At 33.6% G+C, this 19450-nt stretch overlaps 1 protein-coding gene across 49 annotated transcripts in view; it reads left to right on the forward strand.

Annotated features, from left to right (window-relative positions):
• Positions 1-19450, forward strand: part of FAM135A (family with sequence similarity 135 member A) — a 123270-nt gene that overhangs the window by 91720 nt on the left and 12100 nt on the right. For 27 of the 49 annotated variants that reach the window (XM_004482922.5, XM_004482925.5, XM_071218536.1 and 24 more), the window contains 8 exons: positions 4091-4164; positions 5670-5824; positions 6045-8391; positions 9851-10011; positions 12160-12251; positions 12730-12827; positions 14628-14779; positions 16603-16713. In XM_004482922.5, the coding sequence (XP_004482979.1) occupies positions 4091-4164; positions 5670-5824; positions 6045-8391; positions 9851-10011; positions 12160-12251; positions 12730-12827; positions 14628-14779; positions 16603-16713 (3190 nt within the window). The remainder of the gene's footprint in view (positions 1-4090; positions 4165-5669; positions 5825-6044; positions 8392-9850; positions 10012-12159; positions 12252-12729; positions 12828-14627; positions 14780-16602; positions 16714-19450) is intronic. The other 22 variants (XM_004482928.5, XM_058306975.2, XM_058306970.2 and 19 more) reach the window with 1 other exon arrangement.

Raw genomic sequence — 19450 nt, forward strand, 5'->3', positions numbered from 1 at the left:
GTTTATTCGTCATGTTTAGTTCACATTAGTGAGACCCTGCAGTGTTTGTACTTTTGTGTCTGACTTATTTCATTTAACATAATGTCTTCAAGATTCATCCCTGTTATCATATGTGTCCCAATTTCATTTCTTCTAAAAGTAGCATAGGATTCCATCATATGTATATACCACATTTTGTTCATCAGTTCATTGTTTGATGGACACTTGGGTTGTTTCCATCTTTTGGCAATTGTGAATGATGTTGCTGTGAACACCAGTGTACAGATGTCTATTTGTGTTACAGTTTTCAGTTCTTCTGGATATATTCCTAGAGAATTGGATCATATGGCAGTTCTATATTTAGCTTCCTGAGGAACTGCCAAACTGTCTTCCACAGAGGCTGCACTATTATAATCCCACCAAAGTGAAAGAATGTTTCTATTTTTCCACATCCAGCACTAATTGTTTCCTGTTTTTAAAATAATGGCCATTCTATGCAGTGTGAAATAATATTTCATTGTCATTGGGGTTTTCCAATAGCTAGTGATATTGAACATTTCATGTGCTTTTTGGCATTTGTATTTCCTCTATGGAGAAATGTCTATTTAAGTCTTTTGCCCATTTTTTAATTGGATTGCTTGCTCTTCAATTGTCGAGTTGTATAATCTCTTTATATTGAATGGAAATCAAACCCTTATCTGATTGTGGTTTCCAAATATTTTCTTCAACTGAGTGAGCTATCTTTTCACTTCCTCTATGAAGTTTTTGAATCACAAAAGTGTTTAAGTTGAAGAGGTCCCATTTATCCATGTTTTCTTTCATTGCTTATGCTTTCCATGTAAGGTTTAAGAATGCATATCCCACCACCAGGTCTTGAAGATGTTTTCCTCCATTTTCTTCCAGGAGCCTTATGGATATATCTTTTATATTTAGGTCTTTGATCCATTTTGAGTAAATTTTTGTGTAAGGTGTGGACCCCTTTCTTTCTTTTGGTTGTGGGTATCCAGTTTCCCCACACCAGGTGTTAAATAGACTGTTTTTAACCAGCTGGGTGGATTTGACAGGCTTGTCAAAAGTCACTTGACCATAGATGTGAGGGTGTGTTTCTGAACCATCAGTTTAGTTCCATTGGTCTATGTGTCTGTCTTTATGCCAGTACCATGCTGTTTTTACCACTGTAGCTAGGTAATATGATTTAAAGTCTGGAAGTGAGAGTCCTCCAACTTCACTTTTCCTTTTTAAGATATTTCTGGCTTTTTGGGGCCCATTACCCTTCCAAAAGAATTTGATAGTTGTGTTTTTCATTTGTTTAAAAAATGCTCGTGGAATTTTTATCAAGATTGCATTGAATCTGTATTAGTTTGGGTAGAATTGACATCTTAATGATATTTAGTCTTCCAATCTAAGCATGTGTTGGAGATTTGGACCCGAAGGGTATCGGGATTGAAAGAAAGAGAAAAGGGAGAAGGAAACAAAGAGAAAGAAAGAGCAAGAGAAAAAGAACGAGGGAGCTGGGATCAGGGGGTCTGCAAGTAATAACTCCTCAGACAATTTTATTGTTTACATGGGGCTCTCTATATACCCCGGTGTATGTGACAAGAAGCAGGCATACGTAGCCTACGTGCCAATAAACATAAACACATAGCGTATGTGACATCAAGAAGCAACATGTATTAACTATCAGCATTACCCATAGTCTAAGGAATTTTTTAAAAATCTTACCTCAAGGTACAAAGTCTAAGTGTTCTATTCACTACAAAAGGTACGTGCTCATCTTTTCTTTCAGCCTTTAACAGCTTCATCCCATTTGCCGGGAGCTCTTAATTACCGCATTCCTTAGGTTGCAAGCATAGCCATGGAGACAGCATGTCTCTCCTTGTGAGACCACTGTGCCTCAGTTTCTAACAAGCATGGAATATTCTTCCAATTATTTAGGTTTTTTTTTTTTATTTCTTTTAGCAATGCATTGTGGTTTTCTGAATATAAGTGCTTGGTGTCCTTGGTTAAGTTTATTCCTAAATATTTTATTTTAATCACTATTGTAAATGGGTTTTTTTCCCCTGAATTCCTCCCCAGATTGCACATTACTGGAGTATAGAAACACCACTGATTTTTGCATATTGATCTTGTATCCTGACTCTCTACCAGGACTTTCTAGGTATAGGATCATATCATCTGAGAATAGTGAAAGTTTTACTTCTTCCTTTCTGATTTGGATGCTTTTCCTTTCTTTTCCTTGCCAGATGACTCCAGCTAGACTCTCTAGCAGTATATTGAACAACAGTGGTAACAGTGGGCATCCTAGTCAATCATGATGGATAATTCTTTTAATATATTGTTGAATTCGAATAGCAAGTATTTTGTTGAGGATTTTGCATATATTCATTGGAGAAATGGGTCTGTAATTTTCTTTTTTCATTATATCTTTACCTGGCTTTGGTATTAGGGTGATAATTGGCTTCATAAATGAGTTTGTAGTGTTCCTTCTTGTTCACTCTTTTGGAAGAACTTGAGTAAATCTTTGAATGCTTGGTAGAACTCACCAGTGAAACCATCTGTCCTGGGCTTTTCGTTTTGGAGTTGTTTGATGCCTGTTTCACTCTCTTGTGATTGGTTTGTTGAGGTCTTTTATTTCTTTTAGGGTCAGTGTAGGTTGTTCCTAGGAATTTTTCCATTTCATTTACATTGTTTAGGTTGTTTGCCTACAGTTGTTCATAGAATCCTCTTATGATCTCTTATTTCTGCAGAGTAAGTAGTAATGTCCCCATTTTCCTTTTTTATTTTATTTATTTGTACCTTCTCTCTTTTTTGTCAGTCTAGCTAAGGGTTTGTCAATTTTATTAATCTTCTCGAAGAACCAGCTTTTGGTTTTGTTAATTCTCTGTTGTGTTTTTGTTCTCAATCTCATTTATCTCTGCGCTAATCTTTGTTATTTCATTCCTTCTACTTGCTTTGAAAATAGTTTGCTGTTCTTTTTCCAGTTCCTTCAGCTGTGTCATTGATTTTAGGTCTTCATTTTTTTTTTTTTTTTTAAGATTTATTTTATTTCTTTCTTTCCCTTCCTCCCCCCCCCCCCACCCAGTTATCTGCTCTCTCTGTCCATTTGTTGTGTGTTCTTCTGCATCTGCTTGCATTATCAGGTGGCACTGGGAATCTGCGTCTCTTTTTTGTTGTGTCATCTTGCTGCGTCAGCTCTCCATGTGTGCAGCGCCACTCCTGAGCATGCTGCACTTTTTTCATGCGGGGCGGCTCTCCTTGCAGGGCACAGTCCTTGCACATGGGGCACCCCTCCATGGCAGAGCACTCCTTGTGTGCAGCAGCACTATGTGTGGACCAGCTTTCCACACGGGTCAGGGGGCCCTGGGGATTGAACCCTGGACCCTCCATATGGTAGACAGACGCTCTTATCAGTTGAGCCATGTCCACTTCCGTAGGTCGTCTTTTTTTAATGTAAACATTGAGAGCTATAAATTTCCCTCTCAGTACTCCCTTCACCGCATCCCATAGGTTCTGATATGTTGTGTTTTTGTTTTCATTTGTCCCAAGTTATTTATTGATTTGTCTCGATGTCTTCTTTGACCCATGGATTATTTAAGAGTGTGTTGTTTAATCTCCATATATTTGTGAATTTTCCCTTTTTCCACCTGTTGCTAATTTCCAGCTTTATTCCATTATGTCAGAGAAAGTGCTTTGTGTAATTTCGATCCTGTTGAATTTGCTGAGATCTGCTTTATGACCCAACGTATGATCTATCTTGGAGAACAATACATGAGCACTGGAGAAGAACGTATATCCTTCTGTTTGGGGGTGCAATGTTCTGTATATGTCTTTTAGGTTTAGTCCAGTTATCATAGTTTTCAAGCTCTCGGTTTCTTTATTGATCCTCTGCCCAGATGTTCTTTCCAATGTGGAGTTGGTGTATTGATGTCTCCAAGTATTATTGTAGAGATAATTTGTTTCTCCCTTAAGGTTTGTCAGTGTTTGCCTCATGTATCTTGGGGTATCCTGGTTAGATGCATATACAATATGATTGTTATTCTTCCTAGTGAGTTTCCCCTTCCCAGGTAACTTTTAATAGTGCCCCTTTATTAATACTTCTGGGATTTTTCAGGTACGCCGATTTTCTGAGGCATTCTTTTGTTTCGAACATCCAAGAGAAGCTGCCATTGCATACCAGGAACTTCAGTGAGTAGCATAAATCCAAACTGAAAAATTATTTTATTTCCTTTCACATTTGATTTATTTCTCAGAATTTTTCAGTGACAGAATATACAATATTTACAGTAGAAGAAATAGGTTAATTTAAAGGAATACTCTGTTTAGTCAAGTTAGGTTTAATCTATGACCACTTCATGAAAGCCCCATATCTTCTATAAAAGACCACAATCCACTCTACCACCCTACCTCTATAGTAGATCTGTTGTAACCTTGATAGCCTTATATAGCTTTGATTCCAGTCTTCTATTTGGCCATTTTGTTCTCTCTTTGGTTTCACAAAGAAAATTTGTGAAATTTCTTATTTTCTTAGTATCTTGTTTTCAGCGATGCGTATTACAGATTTTCACAGTCAGACTTCCACTGCCTTCCATTATGCAAATGTTTTATGGTTAGAATATCCAGAATAAATGCCTTCCATTTTTCCTACCGAGTATATGTAGGTGTCTGGTTTTGTTTGGCTTTAAAGAATAATTTGAGAACAATGCTGAATGAAAGAAGCCAAACATAAGAGGAGCAAACACTATATGTTTCTATTTTTATGAAGTTCTGGAACAGGCTGAAGGTGAAAAAAGAACAATTGTCATCTTGGTAATGGGGAAGGGATTTGTCATGGACTTGGGAGATTGGGAAGACATAAGGGAGACATAAGGGAACTTTGTGGATAGATGGAAATGTACTGTATCATGTATACATTTGTCAAAATAGTACAGCTAAGAGTTGTGTGTTTCAATGCATATAAATTATACCTTAAACAATAAAACAAACCTTTAAATAATAACAGCATGTGAGAATGGTTAGTAGGTGGCGGTATAGGTAAAATAAGAATGGCAAAACGTTAATTGTTGGATCTGAGTGATGGGCACATGGGATCATTATCCTCTGTTTATTTTGATTTATTTGAAATTTTCCATAAGAAATGGTTTTTTTTTTTAATTTTTTTATATTAGAAAATTACATCACTTGTTTTAAATAACTGTTAATTTTACTCGTCAATATGTGATTGGTAGAGCAGTGTCAATGGAAGACTTTTCCTGCAGTATTTTCATCAGATAGTTAGTAGGCACTGGGATTTTGGTGTTTCTTCTATATGGTATTCACAGTAAATTAGGAAGTTCAAACATTAATCATAACTACTTTGAAATAATACAAGAAAGTATAAAGAATATAATAGAAATTAAATAAGGACTTTATTAACTTAGCTATTTTGGTTAGTTTATTCATTGCGAGGTTGAGGCATTTGATATTTACTTAAAAATTTTTGGAAAATAGCAGAACCTTGGTGACCATAATTTCCCTTTTACCTGTTTTTTTGTCTCTGACCAAGGAATTCTTGGAGAGAGGAATTCAAGGAAATTATGTCTTGATGAGTCTTATGTCCAGAGATGGGGAGAGGGAGAGGAGCTAGAGTCTGAAAAGTAGAGTTGGGTATAACTTTTTTAAAATTACAGTCTGACTTAAGAAATATTTTCCAGTGCTCAGAGTCATCTACAGATGTGCACCGCTATCAAAAATACTTCCTTCTGCAGTTCTCTTCCACCCCTACCTATTGAATGTAGTGAATTAGATGGAGATCTCAATTCATTGCCAATAATCTTTGAAGATAGGTATTTAGATTCTGTGATTGAAGGTAAGTATAATCTAAAATATATAAGCTATGTGTAATATTTTCAGTATATTCTTCCTAATATGCAGAAAACCATTCCTTAATGTGGAACAGTTTTCCAACCCCTATAGTTTTATTTATTTTTGAGGGTATTGGAAAGTTACAGTCAGAAAAAAAAAAGTCTTAATCATATGAGTTCTCACAACTTGTTTTAAACCTGCATCTTTTTTTCTTTGGATAAAAGACTTAGATGCACCCTGGATGGGAATTCAGAATCTTCAGAGATCAGAGTCCAGTAGAATGGATAAATATGAGACTGAAGAAAGCTCTGTAGCTGGACTTTCTAGCCCAGAGTTGAAAGTCAGACCTGCTGGTGCCTCCAATATTTGGTATACAGAAGGTGAAAAGCAGCTAACAAAATCTCTAAAAGGAAAGAATGAAGAATCATATAAATCCAAGGTTAAGGTTACTAAGCTCATGAAAACAATGAAACCTGAAAACTCAAAAACTTTAATAAAACAGAACTCTAAGGATTCTGTGGTTTTGGTAGGCTACAAATGTTTGAAAAGTACAGCATCAAATGATCTCTCTAAATGCTTTGAAGGCAGTCCTTCACATAGTCATAAGGAAGGTCTGGATCCCTCAATATGTGTATATAATTTTGACCCAAAAATCTACATCAGACAGACAAGTCAAAAGGAAGCTAGCTATTTGCCAACTAATAATGAGAGAACTGAACAAAAGTCTCCAAATATTGAAAATTTGCAACCAAACCAGTTTGATCCTTTGAACTTTGGCAGCCTAAATCTTTGTGCAAATTTGTCCATTTCAGGTAAACTTGGTATCTCCCAGGATGATAGTGAAATTACACAAGCGGAACACAATCTTACATCCAGAAGTTCATCAGACGATTGCCATGATCATCAGACAACCACATCTTCAGGAATTAAAATAATTGAAGTAAAACCCAGTAACAAAGATCCTTTCAGGGGAGAGAAAATAACTGTTAAAATAGGACCGTGGACAGAACCACAACAAGATGAAATATTTGTGGATAATTTACAGCTACCCAACTTTGAGTCCTTAGAATCTAATGGTAAATCTAAATCTATAGAAATAACTCTTGAAAAGGAAGCTTTGCAGGAAGCAAGATGTTGTTCAAATGGAGAATCATTAGCTAAGTTAAGAAGTAATCTACCTGTTCCTTCTACTAAAGAATATCATGTTGTAGTAAGTGGAGATACTATTAAATTACCAGATCTTAATGCCACATATGCCTCATCTAGATTTTCAGATTCAGGTGTTGAAAGTGAACCAAGTTCTTTTGCAACACATCCAAACCCTGATGTAGTATTTGAAACTGTACAAGGGTATCATTACAATAATGAAAGATTATTTCCTCAGCTTTTGATGAAATCTGATTATAATGTAAAATGTTCATTAGAAAGTCATTGTACTGAGAGTACAAGTGCTTTAAGTGAAATACAGTCATCTTTAACATCCATAAACTCTCTACCTTCTGATGACGAACTGTCACCTGATGAAAATTCTAAGAAATCTGTTGTACCTGAATGCCATCTAAGCGATAGTAAAACTGTATTAAATCTAGGAACAATTGATTTGCCAAAATATGATTGCAAAAAATCAAGTATTGTTTTGCGACAGCAGAGTGTTGTGTTTTCAGGACATTTGGACAATGAAACTGTAGCAATACATTCCTTAAATTCAAGTACTAAAGACCCTGCACAACTTGTTTTTTCAGATGAAGATTCTTCCAGTGATGTGAAAAGTAGTTGCAGCTCCAAACCTAACTTGGATATTATGTGTGCAGGATCCCAGAGTCCTGATAAATCTAATAACTCTGCAGTGACAGCAATAACATTAAATTCAAAACTGGTTTGTTTTGGCACTCCTTGTGTCATTTCAGGTTCCATTTCTAGTAATACAGAAGGTAGTAAAGAAAGGACTATGAAAGGAAAAGATAGCGATGCATTAAATCTCAAACTAATGTATTCAGAGACCTCTGAAGTTAAAAGTGTCACTCATTTGGGTACAAGTGACTCTTTTTCAGCTAGTACTGATGTGGTTAAACAGGGGTTTGTAGAAAATTATTTTGGTTCTCAAAGCAGTACAGATATTTCTGACTCATGTGTTATTAGCAATTCAGTTAGTTTTCAGAAAGAGATTTCTGAAAAAGAAGATAGTAATCATCAGCAGGAGCAGGATAAAGAGGATGAGGAGGATGAGCAGGAGCATCAAATGATTCAAAATGGTTATTATGAAGAAACAGATTTTTCAGCTTTGGATGGAACAGTAAATGCTCACTCTACAAACAAAAATGCACTAGCAGAAGAAAAACACATAAAATCTGAAAAAATAAGCAGTGAATATCTAAGGGATGGTATAAATATGCCTACTGTATGTACCTCTGGTTGTTTGTCCTTCCCATCTGCACCACGAGAGTCTCCTTGTAGTGTTAAATGTTCTATAAGGACATTGGATGCCATTACAAAACAGCCAACCAGCACTTCTTACAACTTCTGTTCATCAACTTCCTGGTATGAAAATTCACCAAAACCTCAAATACAAGCGTAAGTAATGGAGCATTAGTATGTGCTACTAAATACATAGAAAATTATAAATAGTGCTAAAGGGATGAATGTCTATTTTGTTTTCTAATTTCCTTATACAGAAAGTGCTTCTTTTTTATTAGCTGTCCAAAACTGAGTGGTGAACACAGTACACACTTTGACCTGTAGTTCCCCAGGTGATTGTCCTATTCTATAAGCTAGATATTTCTGATTAGATATTAATGTTTCAATGGTAGTTATATGTTACAATTATGGAATAATTGAGGTACAAACCCTTCTTTCATCAGTACCTCATTTATCCCCTATACACAGCAGAGATAAAAAGCTAAGTTTTGTAAGTACATCTAGGGGATACAAAAAAAGTTAGATAATAAATAACAGTTACTAGTAATTTTTTAAGCCTGGTAGACCCAGATTGCCTCAGCTAATTCAGTGGTTTCCTATATTGTGATTTCATAAACCAGTAAATTATCCAGAAAAATTGGGGGATGACATAGGGTAACTAGCATGGCTGATTCTTAAAATATTCTACTATCTCACCCAGACTGAATCATTATCTGTAAAGTAAGAGGTCTGGGTATGTCTACAATGGATTTTTAAAGTTCCCATACTGATCTATACATTCAATTAAGATTCACACATCAAAGCTATTGAAGGCAGTGAGTTGATAGTGGCCCATAAGAGAATTAAAATATGCTAAGGAAACTGAAGATTATAATACCTTCTGGTGTTTCTAGATATTAAATGATAGGTAATATGTTTGCCCTCAGGTCAGTTTAGTATTTGTCAGTTTCTGAGTTTTACTTTTATCAGTCCAAATGATATAATGTTAAATAGTTAATTATATTTTATGTTTAAGATCCCAATTTGGCTAAACTTGTCACATTTCAAAAAAGTATTATGCCACCATTTGTATTTAGTCACGTCCCCCTCTTGCTTCTGCTCCTTCTTTGTGGTATGTATTTTAGTGAAAAGCACAAACAACCAATATACTAAATACTATAACATTGTTAATCTTTGTAAAAAAAGCTCCTTCCCTTCTTATGGAAGATTTTAAGAGGATAGAAGTGATTACAAAATAATCTTCAGATTGTCATCTTTCTAGTATTTCTCCATGCATAAAATATAAAATTTTCTAGAGAGCCTAGTATTTTTAGTTGATTTCAAGATAAAAAGAATATTAAGTGATTTCAAGTTTTAGGTATTCATTGTTTATGATCAGATATCTATTAAAAATAGTAAAGAAAATTGCCCTGCTATAAATTTGAAACTTTTTTCAGGTGGCCAGAACTCTGATTTCTAAATCAGATAAGTGATCCCATACATTTTGATGGTTTCAAAACCAAATATTGCTAGATTTCATCCTCTGCAATTGTATAAATGCAGCAGATTGTCTTTGTGGTTCTAAAAACTGAGTATGTAGTTAGTAAGGAGTATCTTTTATAATATTTTACTTCAGCTTTCTTCAGGCAAAAGAAGAATTGAAGCAACTTAAACTCCCTGGGTTCATGTACAGTGATATTCCTCTGCTGGCATCCTCATCACCTTATTTTAGCATGGAAGAAGAGGATGGTTCTGAAGATGGAGTACATCTCATTGTCTGTGTGCATGGTTTAGATGGTGTGTAACATCTATTGATGTAACCCATAGCAACTCAATATATTTTCTTTTCCTAATAGATCTCATTTAGTCTTATTTAATCTTTGAACTGAAAAAAATTTTCTAAGTTGCTTAAATTAATGAATCTTAAGTACATTTTAAACAGAAATAGGCTTAATTTTTTAAAGTATGAAATTAGATTTCTGTTTTAAGTAAATTTTCCAAGGAACTGACATCCATATGCCAACTTTGTATTTAACCTGGGATTTTTCTGTCTTTTCTCTCATTACTTGTCTTCTCACAAGTCTGAAGGTATCTGGTCCTATTTAAAGCTTCAAGTTTGGGGCTTAGTTGATATGATTGGGAATGATATTGAACATCTCATGGCAATCTTTTTGTCTCTGATAGTTCACTTTTCGCTTGTTGCTTTAAACTTTGTAAGCTAGGAAAACAAAAATTCTTAAGAATTAAAGGGTCACTATAACTATTAATAAAATAGATTAAATTATAAATACCTGGCTTTAGTGCTGTGGTTCCATGTCACCTAATTTGGTTACTCAACACATTTCTCTAGAGGTAGGAAATATGTTAGAAGATGCCAAATATTTCTAGACTTGCAGAATAGAAATGTTGTATTATGATGTTATTATTCTTTAACCAAAAAATTGGCAAAGGATTTTGTGGATTACAATACTAAACACAGGTCTGTGCTAGTAAATTCTCATGAAATTGGACATTTTTCTTAAAAACAAAAGATAGGAAAAAAAATAAGACTCAAGAAATTTAATGCCTTCAATACCAACCTCCATCCATCCCCAAACTATGAAATTTTCAAAGAATTATCCCCCAAGAAATACTTCTTGGCCCAGTGGAATCTCTGACAAATTCTTTAAGATTTTCAAGAAATAGATCAATCCTATGTTACTAAAGTTGTTCCAGAACAATAGAAAAAAATCAAATCTGATAAAGATATCACACCAACACCACAAAAATCAATTAAACAATTTGGCATAAGTACGCTTAATAAAACTCTAGCAAATATAATCAATATATCTAAACTAAGTCACTGCACTAAATAGGGTTTAATCCCCAGGATGTAAAGATAAGTAAAAATAAGGAAGTTTATTATTAAATGTTCAGGAATAGCAAATCAAATAAGAAACCATTGATGAAATTCAGTAACATTCCCTTTCATGACAACTAAGTCCCAAACTTCAAGCTTTAAATAAGACCAACCTATTTCATTTATGAGTTTAAGCACATAGTTTTCCAGCCCATGAAGAATTTATACTTAATAGTGAAATGCTAGAGGTGTTCCTTCATTTTTAAAAATTTTTTATTCTTTTTTATTTTGGAGGTACCAGGGATTGAACCTGGAACCTTGTACATGGGAGGCAGGTGCTCAACCTCCAAGCTATATCTGCTTCCTGGAAGTGTTTTTTTTTTAAAACCAGGAACAAAAGAAATAACATCTGTCAATGTATTAAATCATGAACACTCTTAAAGATAAAAGTATTAAAAAAGTAAAGTAAAAATTCAACAATTGATAATGACGTTTTTATATTCCTAGTAAACCCAAAAGAATCAACTAAAAAATCCACTGGATTTTTTTAAGTTTATATTTATACTTATGTATTTTATATTTACAACTCTATATTTTTATATTTATATTAGAGATATATTTATGATATCTTTTATGTTATTAATTATGAAAAAATAAACTGTTTTAGATTATTTAATGGATTTTTATTTTGCTTTGTCTGTGCCATTACTCCCAGACCAGAGGAAGGTCAACAGGTTAAATATAAACCTAAAATGCTTTCAATGTTTGTTAAATGATCACCTAGAGTGGTGGTGATAAAAAGCAGTCATTCATAGCTACTATAGGCAGAAGTCACAAAATTGAGGTACTAATAGTTTGTTAAACAACTGCACCCTTAGGTGGAGAATTGAAAGCTTCCGTGTGACTAAAACCTTTTAAGACACAAACTATTGAAAGCCAAACAAACTATTGTTTGACTAATGGAAATCAGCTTTCCCATAAAAATTGAGAATCCTTTATTTCAGAGTGCCTTGTCTTTTTACAACTGAAATAGGCTGTTAATTTGTCTTCAAAACCTGTTAAAAATATTTTGTCCCATCCTTTAAACATAAGTTTTCTTTTTCTAGGTAACAGTGCAGATCTTCGGTTAGTAAAAACTTACATTGAACTTGGACTCCCTGGAGGAAGAATTGATTTTCTTATGTCTGAGCGAAACCAGGTATGATCTAACAGTGCAGTCAATGGAAGCTTACATTTTTATGCCAGTTCCAACCTAAGTTTTTGCTTAGTACAAAATGCCTGTGGTAGTAGAAATAATTTTTCTGATTTCTGTAAAATTTAACATACACATATCAAAAAAAACGTATGATTTGCATTTTGACTTTTAAGTTCTCTTCACATATGAAAAATTTCTAGAATTTCATATTTTTGTGCAAATAATTCATTAAGCCATTATAAACAGCCTTATGTTTACTGCTGATGGTGGACTAAGCAATTAATTAAGTGAAGCAAGTATTGTTAAAAACAATGAACCTTCCTATTTTTTTCTAGAAACTTTTTATTTATGAATGTTACATTCATTAATTTCTCTGGTCTTAATCGTATTTTCAATACCTAAATTAAAAACAATGTTTATTTACAGATATTTGAGTGACTATACATATTTCGTATGTAACATGTGTTTTGTTTTTCTTTAGAATGATACTTTTGCTGATTTTGATAGCATGACTGACCGCCTTCTGGATGAGATAATACAATATATTCAGATATATAGTCTAGCAGTTTCAAAAATAAGGTAACTCCTGTAATATTAAACAATTTATATTTATATGAATTACAGGATAGACAGAATTTGTGGTAGTTTTCTTGCTGTACTCTTAAATAGAGGAGAACACCACTCAAATTAATTGATTTAAGGAGAAAAGAAAAAATTTAAAGGTTATAGGGAAAGGCCATATATGATATGATTTCATTGATAAATTGATATGAAATGTCCAGAATAGCCAAACCCATACAAACAGAAAGTAGATCAGTGGTTGCTTAGGGCTGGGAGGTAAGGGCATAGATGAAGGGGATAATAGCTAAAGTATATAGGGTTTCTTTTTGAGGTGATGAAAATGTTCGATAATTGTGGTAATGGCCACATAACTCTATATTATAAACCATTTAATTGTAGATTTAATTGGACTAAATTGTGTGACATGTGAATTTTACCTCAAAGGTGTTCCGAATAAATGTTACAGGGAACAAAAGAAACAATAAAAATACTTCCAGAGTTTCCTGACTAGCCTTTTTCAGTTCTCCACAAACAATAGGTGATAACAAAACCAATGTCTCATTATTTAATTAGATTTTGTGGATGAAAACAAGAAATGAAACAGTTTTTGTTTGTTCAAGTCCAGTAGGAATTAAAGAAAAAGTCAAAACTAATCTTTCTTCTTTAAAAAGGATAGGGGAAACTGATTAAATTTTTATCCAGCTAGGTTAAACGAAGAAGCTGTGTCTGTGTGCTTATAAAGTTTGTCTCCAATTTGAAGGATAGAGTAGGGAATAAAGAGAGATAAGCAGGTTTATATTTGAAGTCATTAAAAAAAAATACCCACACAGTTCTGTTCAAATATGAAGTGGGGTATAGATGAGTGATGTTTTTTGGCTTTTTTTTGGGGGGGGGCGGGTGGAAGAATGCTTTCTTGTTCTAATTATTCTCTTCATCTATGGATTTTTAAATACTTTTTATTTACTATTTTTTCTACATTGATTGTGTATTCCCTTTATTATTTTATAATGATAAAAATAGTGTTTTAATTTTGTAATTCATCAAAAGTACTCCCTCTTTTAGCTTAGATTGTCAGTTATAATCACCATTATTCAAAAGCCTGATCTGACTGATTGTGAGCTACTAGCTACCAAATATCACTCCTGCCCCACAGCTTTAGGAACTTCAAGTGGGAGGGAAGTTCATCCTGAGCTTCTCACTTGATATATCTATAAGCCAGCTTTTAGACAGCTTTTAAGCGCTCTTCTTTCACTCATAGTTGTTCCCAGGGATTCCTATACTATCTCTTTAAAATTCTGGTAAGTAAAGAGGCTCTTTTATTTAAACCATACCTTAATAAATGTGAAGTGCATTATAAATATTATTCTTTTTATATAATCACAAACTTATAATAGGAAAATGCATATATTTTACCTGTGTTTTAAGTACAGTTCCATTATTTTGTTTGAAATCTCAATTTAGTAAGTAATTGATGTGCATACCCAAGGAAGCAAATTTGTGATCTAGTTAATGTATTAACACTTTAAAAGTATATTTATTTCTAGGCAGGAACAAACTGTCGGTAAAAATTTTCTGATAAGTAATAATATTGTTTCTATAGAGTACATTTATTTAAATAATATGGGAATTTTTTACTACATTCTCACAGGTTTTCTTTAGAATGTAAGTTATATCATTTCAGAGTATCAAATGGTAATTTTTAAAAGCATATTAGAAATTTTTCAAATTCTTATTATTTTACATCTATGTTTAGTGAACTGGCTTTGTTTTTAAAACTACTGCTTTGGGAGAAATGTCTTTTTTTTTTTTTTATTACAGCTTTATTGGACATTCATTGGGCAATTTAATAATCCGTTCAGTGCTTACAAGGCCAAGGTTTAAGTATTACCTCAACAAACTTCATACCTTCCTGTCTCTTTCCGGACCTCACCTTGGTACGCTGTACAATAGCAGTGCTCTTGTTAATACAGGTAAAACATTTTGTTTGTTTAAAACAATATGGCACTGGGGAGCAGATGTAGCTCAAGAGGTTGAGCGCCTGCTTCTCAGGTACAAGGCCCAGGTTCAATCCCTGGTACCTCCTAAAAACAAATAAATGAAAAACCAAACTCTCATTGGGAATGGATGTAGCTCAGTAGTTGAGCACCTGCTTTTCATGTATGAAGTCCTGGGTTCAATCTTGGTACCTCCTAAAAATATACACACACACACACACACACACGCATAAATATATTTATATATACATTTTACATTTATATTTATTTATTTATATATATATATATGGCATGGGGAGAAAATTCAATTATGAATTTAATGTTTTCTGGTGTTTATTTTAGGGCCAATTTGTCACATGTTTGTAATTTCATGAAATGAGATGGAGCTGTTTTTCTATTTTGTTATGCACATGCTGATAAAAATCATTTCAGAAAATGAGTATTATCCTCTTCAGATTGTATTTGTCAGAAGGCACATGAGCATTTTTCCCTTTTTTCATTAAACTGTCTAAATATTTTCAGTAAAATTTTTCTCTTATAAACAGGCTATTCTATCATTCCACTAGTTGAACAGAGATCAAAGAATTGTCTAAATTTCACATATTATAAAATTTTTAAATATTTTGTATGGAATGTTAAGTCTTTGATTTTGGAGATAGTCAATAGTAAAGGGATATTATGAGAAATACCAAAATTTTTTAAGGAAATGAAAATCAAAGTTAAGACTCCAATTTTGATTTGAAATAAATATACCCATTGAAAATATCTGGTTCTTGAAGTCTCTTCTATTTGGCTGGGTTATTTCCTTAGATATATTTTTTAATGGTTTATAGTTGAATCAATTGATTCTCAATTTAAGAATAAATTAGATTCCATTCTGTCTCTTTTCGTTGATCCCTGAAATTCTTATTTCCATTTTCTTTTCCACTCCTTTTATTAACAGGCCATACCCTTTTTTATATCCCATTTCAAATTAGCAGTATTCAAAATACAGCCAGTTCTAGATTTTTACAGTTTCAAAAAGAGGGCATGAGAAAAATGAAATTCATAAATAATGCAAAATAGAATGCAATATGAATAGGATGCCGTACTTTGAATCCCTTTCTTCACTAAACTTTTTCCCAGATATGCTCACAAGTACCAGATTTAATTAGTTAAAAGATTGTGGTTTTCCTTTTCTATGTCTGCTCCTTTCCTTATTAGTAGAAATGAAAGTGAAAATTAATCTTGGAAATCAATTCCAAAGCAATTGATGATTCACTTAATTTCCTTAAGGTAAAATGCATTTAAATAACTGATAATATAATAGTAACTGATAAGGAACTAGAATTAAATATGAAACATAAGTTATAATCATATATTATTAGAAAACAACCAATTGTCCTCCATAACTTAACTATAAACATATATAGACCAAAGACTCGGTGCTTAGGCATTTTGATCTACCACTGTGTTTGAAATCCACCCCCACAGCTCTGTTGTATAATTTGAGTAAATAAATCTAAAGGTAGTACAATTTTTCCAGACTTGGTCTTCATATATGCTTTCAATTTTATTAACCAAGTGAGATAGGTATAGTAAGTCCTCATCAACCACCTTTAACCCATAGCAAATCCTTGTATAAATGTGTGTATCTCCTATCAGAAAATTGAAATAATTTGCAAATAAACTTCTTTATTGACCAACAAAATGCTAATTTGGGGGTGCCATTTTGAAAAGTATATATTAACATTAATAGCATTGGCATATGTTACCAGTACATTTCCAGTTATACTCACATATTATTTATAACTTTCTAGGTCTCTGGTTTATGCAGAAATGGAAAAAATCAGGGTCTCTTTTGCAGCTGACATGTCGAGATCATTCAGACCCTCGCCAAACTTTCTTATACAAACTTAGTAATAAAGCAGGCAAGTATATAGTAGTATGCATATGAAAATCTTTTTTTTTTTAAGTTAACCTTTAGAATATAAATTACCAGCATTTCTGATAATTTACCAAGTATCAGTCTATTGTGATTTCTTAATGATGAAATGGCAGGCTCACAATTAAGACTAAGCTATTGAAAGAATGGTTCTTTTTCTTTCACATGATTGTATTTATCTTTAATGAGCTACCTTGAAATTTTCTTAAAAATTTTTGCATTAACAGTTCACTACCAGGTAAAAGTCTGTTTTTGAACTAGACCTCTGCATGCCCTAGCTTTCCTGTCCTTCTAGCTGTCCCCCATTCCTACCCCAATTCCCCACCCTTTCTACAAACTGCTATCTATTTTTTTTACCCTCCTCTTCTAGGACTATCAGGCATATCTGGAAAATGTCAAACTAAATTATTAATGGTTATCGTTTTTACAAATTCTCACTACTAAATGAATCTTGTTAATCTTCTCTTATTGACTGATTATTAAATATATTCCCCATCTTACACATATATTCCAAGCTTTTACTGCCTGAAGTCCCCAACTGCTCCTTTGCCATTCTCCATGTAGATGATCTTATCTCCTACCTTGCTGGGGGAAATAAAGTTCCCCCAATATGAGTTCCTGCAGTTTCTCTGCTCTCTATCACTAATTTTTTTTTGCATTCTCATTTGAACCTAACAACAGTGCTGTCCTGACCTGGGTTCAAGTCATTTTTTCCATCAGTACTCTGGATTTATCTTTTTATGCAAACTATTATGAAAGTGCCTATTATTTGTACATTTACTTAAGTCTAACATGCCACCCCGGGTCCTGAAGCATGACCAAGTGCTTTTAATCTCATCAGTACCCATCTATACCTGTACCTACATTTCTATCTTTATTTCTCCTTTGGCTGACCTTTATGAACATGAATGCTCTTTTTGAAACCTGGGTAAAAACCACAGGTAGCTGACTGATACATAAACAGTATATGTTACCCTGGAACCTCAGTGACATGCAGTCTCTTTATCTGAAATGTCTTAATATTCCTGTAATAAGAGTTAGGAGTAGGTATCTTAAAACCATCTGTCATACCTATTGTTCCTGTCAAGCCTCACCACATGCTCCTCCGTTAATGTGCTCTCCAGGCAGTCATCTAAATATTACTTTATGCCATCTCCTCCCCACTGCCACCCTTAACCTATCCTCACACTAATATTTTCCCCACATATTCTTTCCACTGTGTACATTGAAATCTCCACTGGGAAAACAAACTGCCCTCATCTTTATCCTCTTTAATCAATGCTATCTTGACTTCTTTCTGAAAGTGAAAGCAGTTAGGAAAATGTTTTCTCTAAAGGAGCCATATAGTCTCTGTCACAACTACTCAATATACCATTGTAACACAAAAAGAACCATATATAATATATAAAAAATGATGTGACTGTGTTCCAATAAAATTTTTTTACAAAAAGAGACAACAGACCAAATCCCAAGGTACATAGTTTGCCAACCCCTGCCATAGTAGGTACTAGCTCAGTTTCTCACTAAGTACCACTTAGAGTAGAGGATCTTTCTCTCTTGTTTAACTTTTCCTCCATTGTCATTAGTCCTTCAGTGTCTTAAAACTACTTCAAGACTTGTACCATCCATCCAGTTTTACTCTCTGTTCTTCTTTAGTATAATGATCTCTTGTCACTCCTCACATACTGATTCACTCAAAAGCCTCATTCTGATAAGAGACTTTGTTAATTACATATACTTAGTACACAGTTTTTCTTGGGTGAAGATAATCTTCTTTTCTTCTTGGATCTTAGTACGTTTATCTTGGCATCATTTTTGGTAATTGATGAGTCATCCCTTTGGGTACATTGAAATCTCCATTGCAATTTGGATAACTCAACATGCATTATAGCTTTACAGTTCGTTTCTCAATTCCAGTGACTTTCTATTCCCCTCCACCCCTGAAATTCTAAACAATATCCCAGTCTTTAACTGAGTGATAACAGTATAGATCTATGGGGTCCCCATCAAGTTATATCTAATTAGCTCCTATTCATTTTCCTTAAAAGCATTTGCAATTTTTACCCTTTTTCCTCAGACTTCAAACTGCCACTGCTACTTTCACTTCCTAGTAATGAACTTGCTTTCTTACTTTATCTGTAAAACTCAAGGCTGTCAAACAAGAGCTTTTCTATTTCCTTCCTTTCTACCTATGAACATTAGCATACCCATGTTTTCTTTCTGGTTCAGATATGTCTTTGGTCCCAGGATAATCTCTCTCCCTCTGCTTTGGAATCCATTGATTCTCATTTGTATCTTCAAATTGTTTTTTCAGTGGTTTTACTCCCTTAATATAAAAATTTACTCCAGTTTCTTCCATCTTAAATAATAACAGTAAAAACTCTCTTAACCACTTCTGTAGTTATCCTCCTATTTATCCTATCCTTTATACAGGACCCTCTAGAAAGAGAAACAGTTATTTTCACTACTTCCTCACCTTTCAGTCACCCTTTAACCCACTGTAATCTGATTTCTGTCCTTACCACTCCAGGAAGCTTACAGATTCAATGATCTCTTTTCTTTCTTTTATTTAAACATACTGACATTTAATACTGTTGAAAACAGTATTCAACATTCTTGAAATACCTTTCTCCCTGCATTTCTATAACATTAACCTCTCCTGGTTTTTTTCTTCCTTCTCATCCTCTCTCTCCTTCCTGCATGGACTCCTTTTCTTTCCTTGC

The sequence above is a fragment of the Dasypus novemcinctus genome, chromosome 11 (genome assembly GCF_030445035.2).
Source record: "Dasypus novemcinctus isolate mDasNov1 chromosome 11, mDasNov1.1.hap2, whole genome shotgun sequence".
Taxonomy (NCBI): domain Eukaryota; kingdom Metazoa; phylum Chordata; class Mammalia; order Cingulata; family Dasypodidae; genus Dasypus; species Dasypus novemcinctus.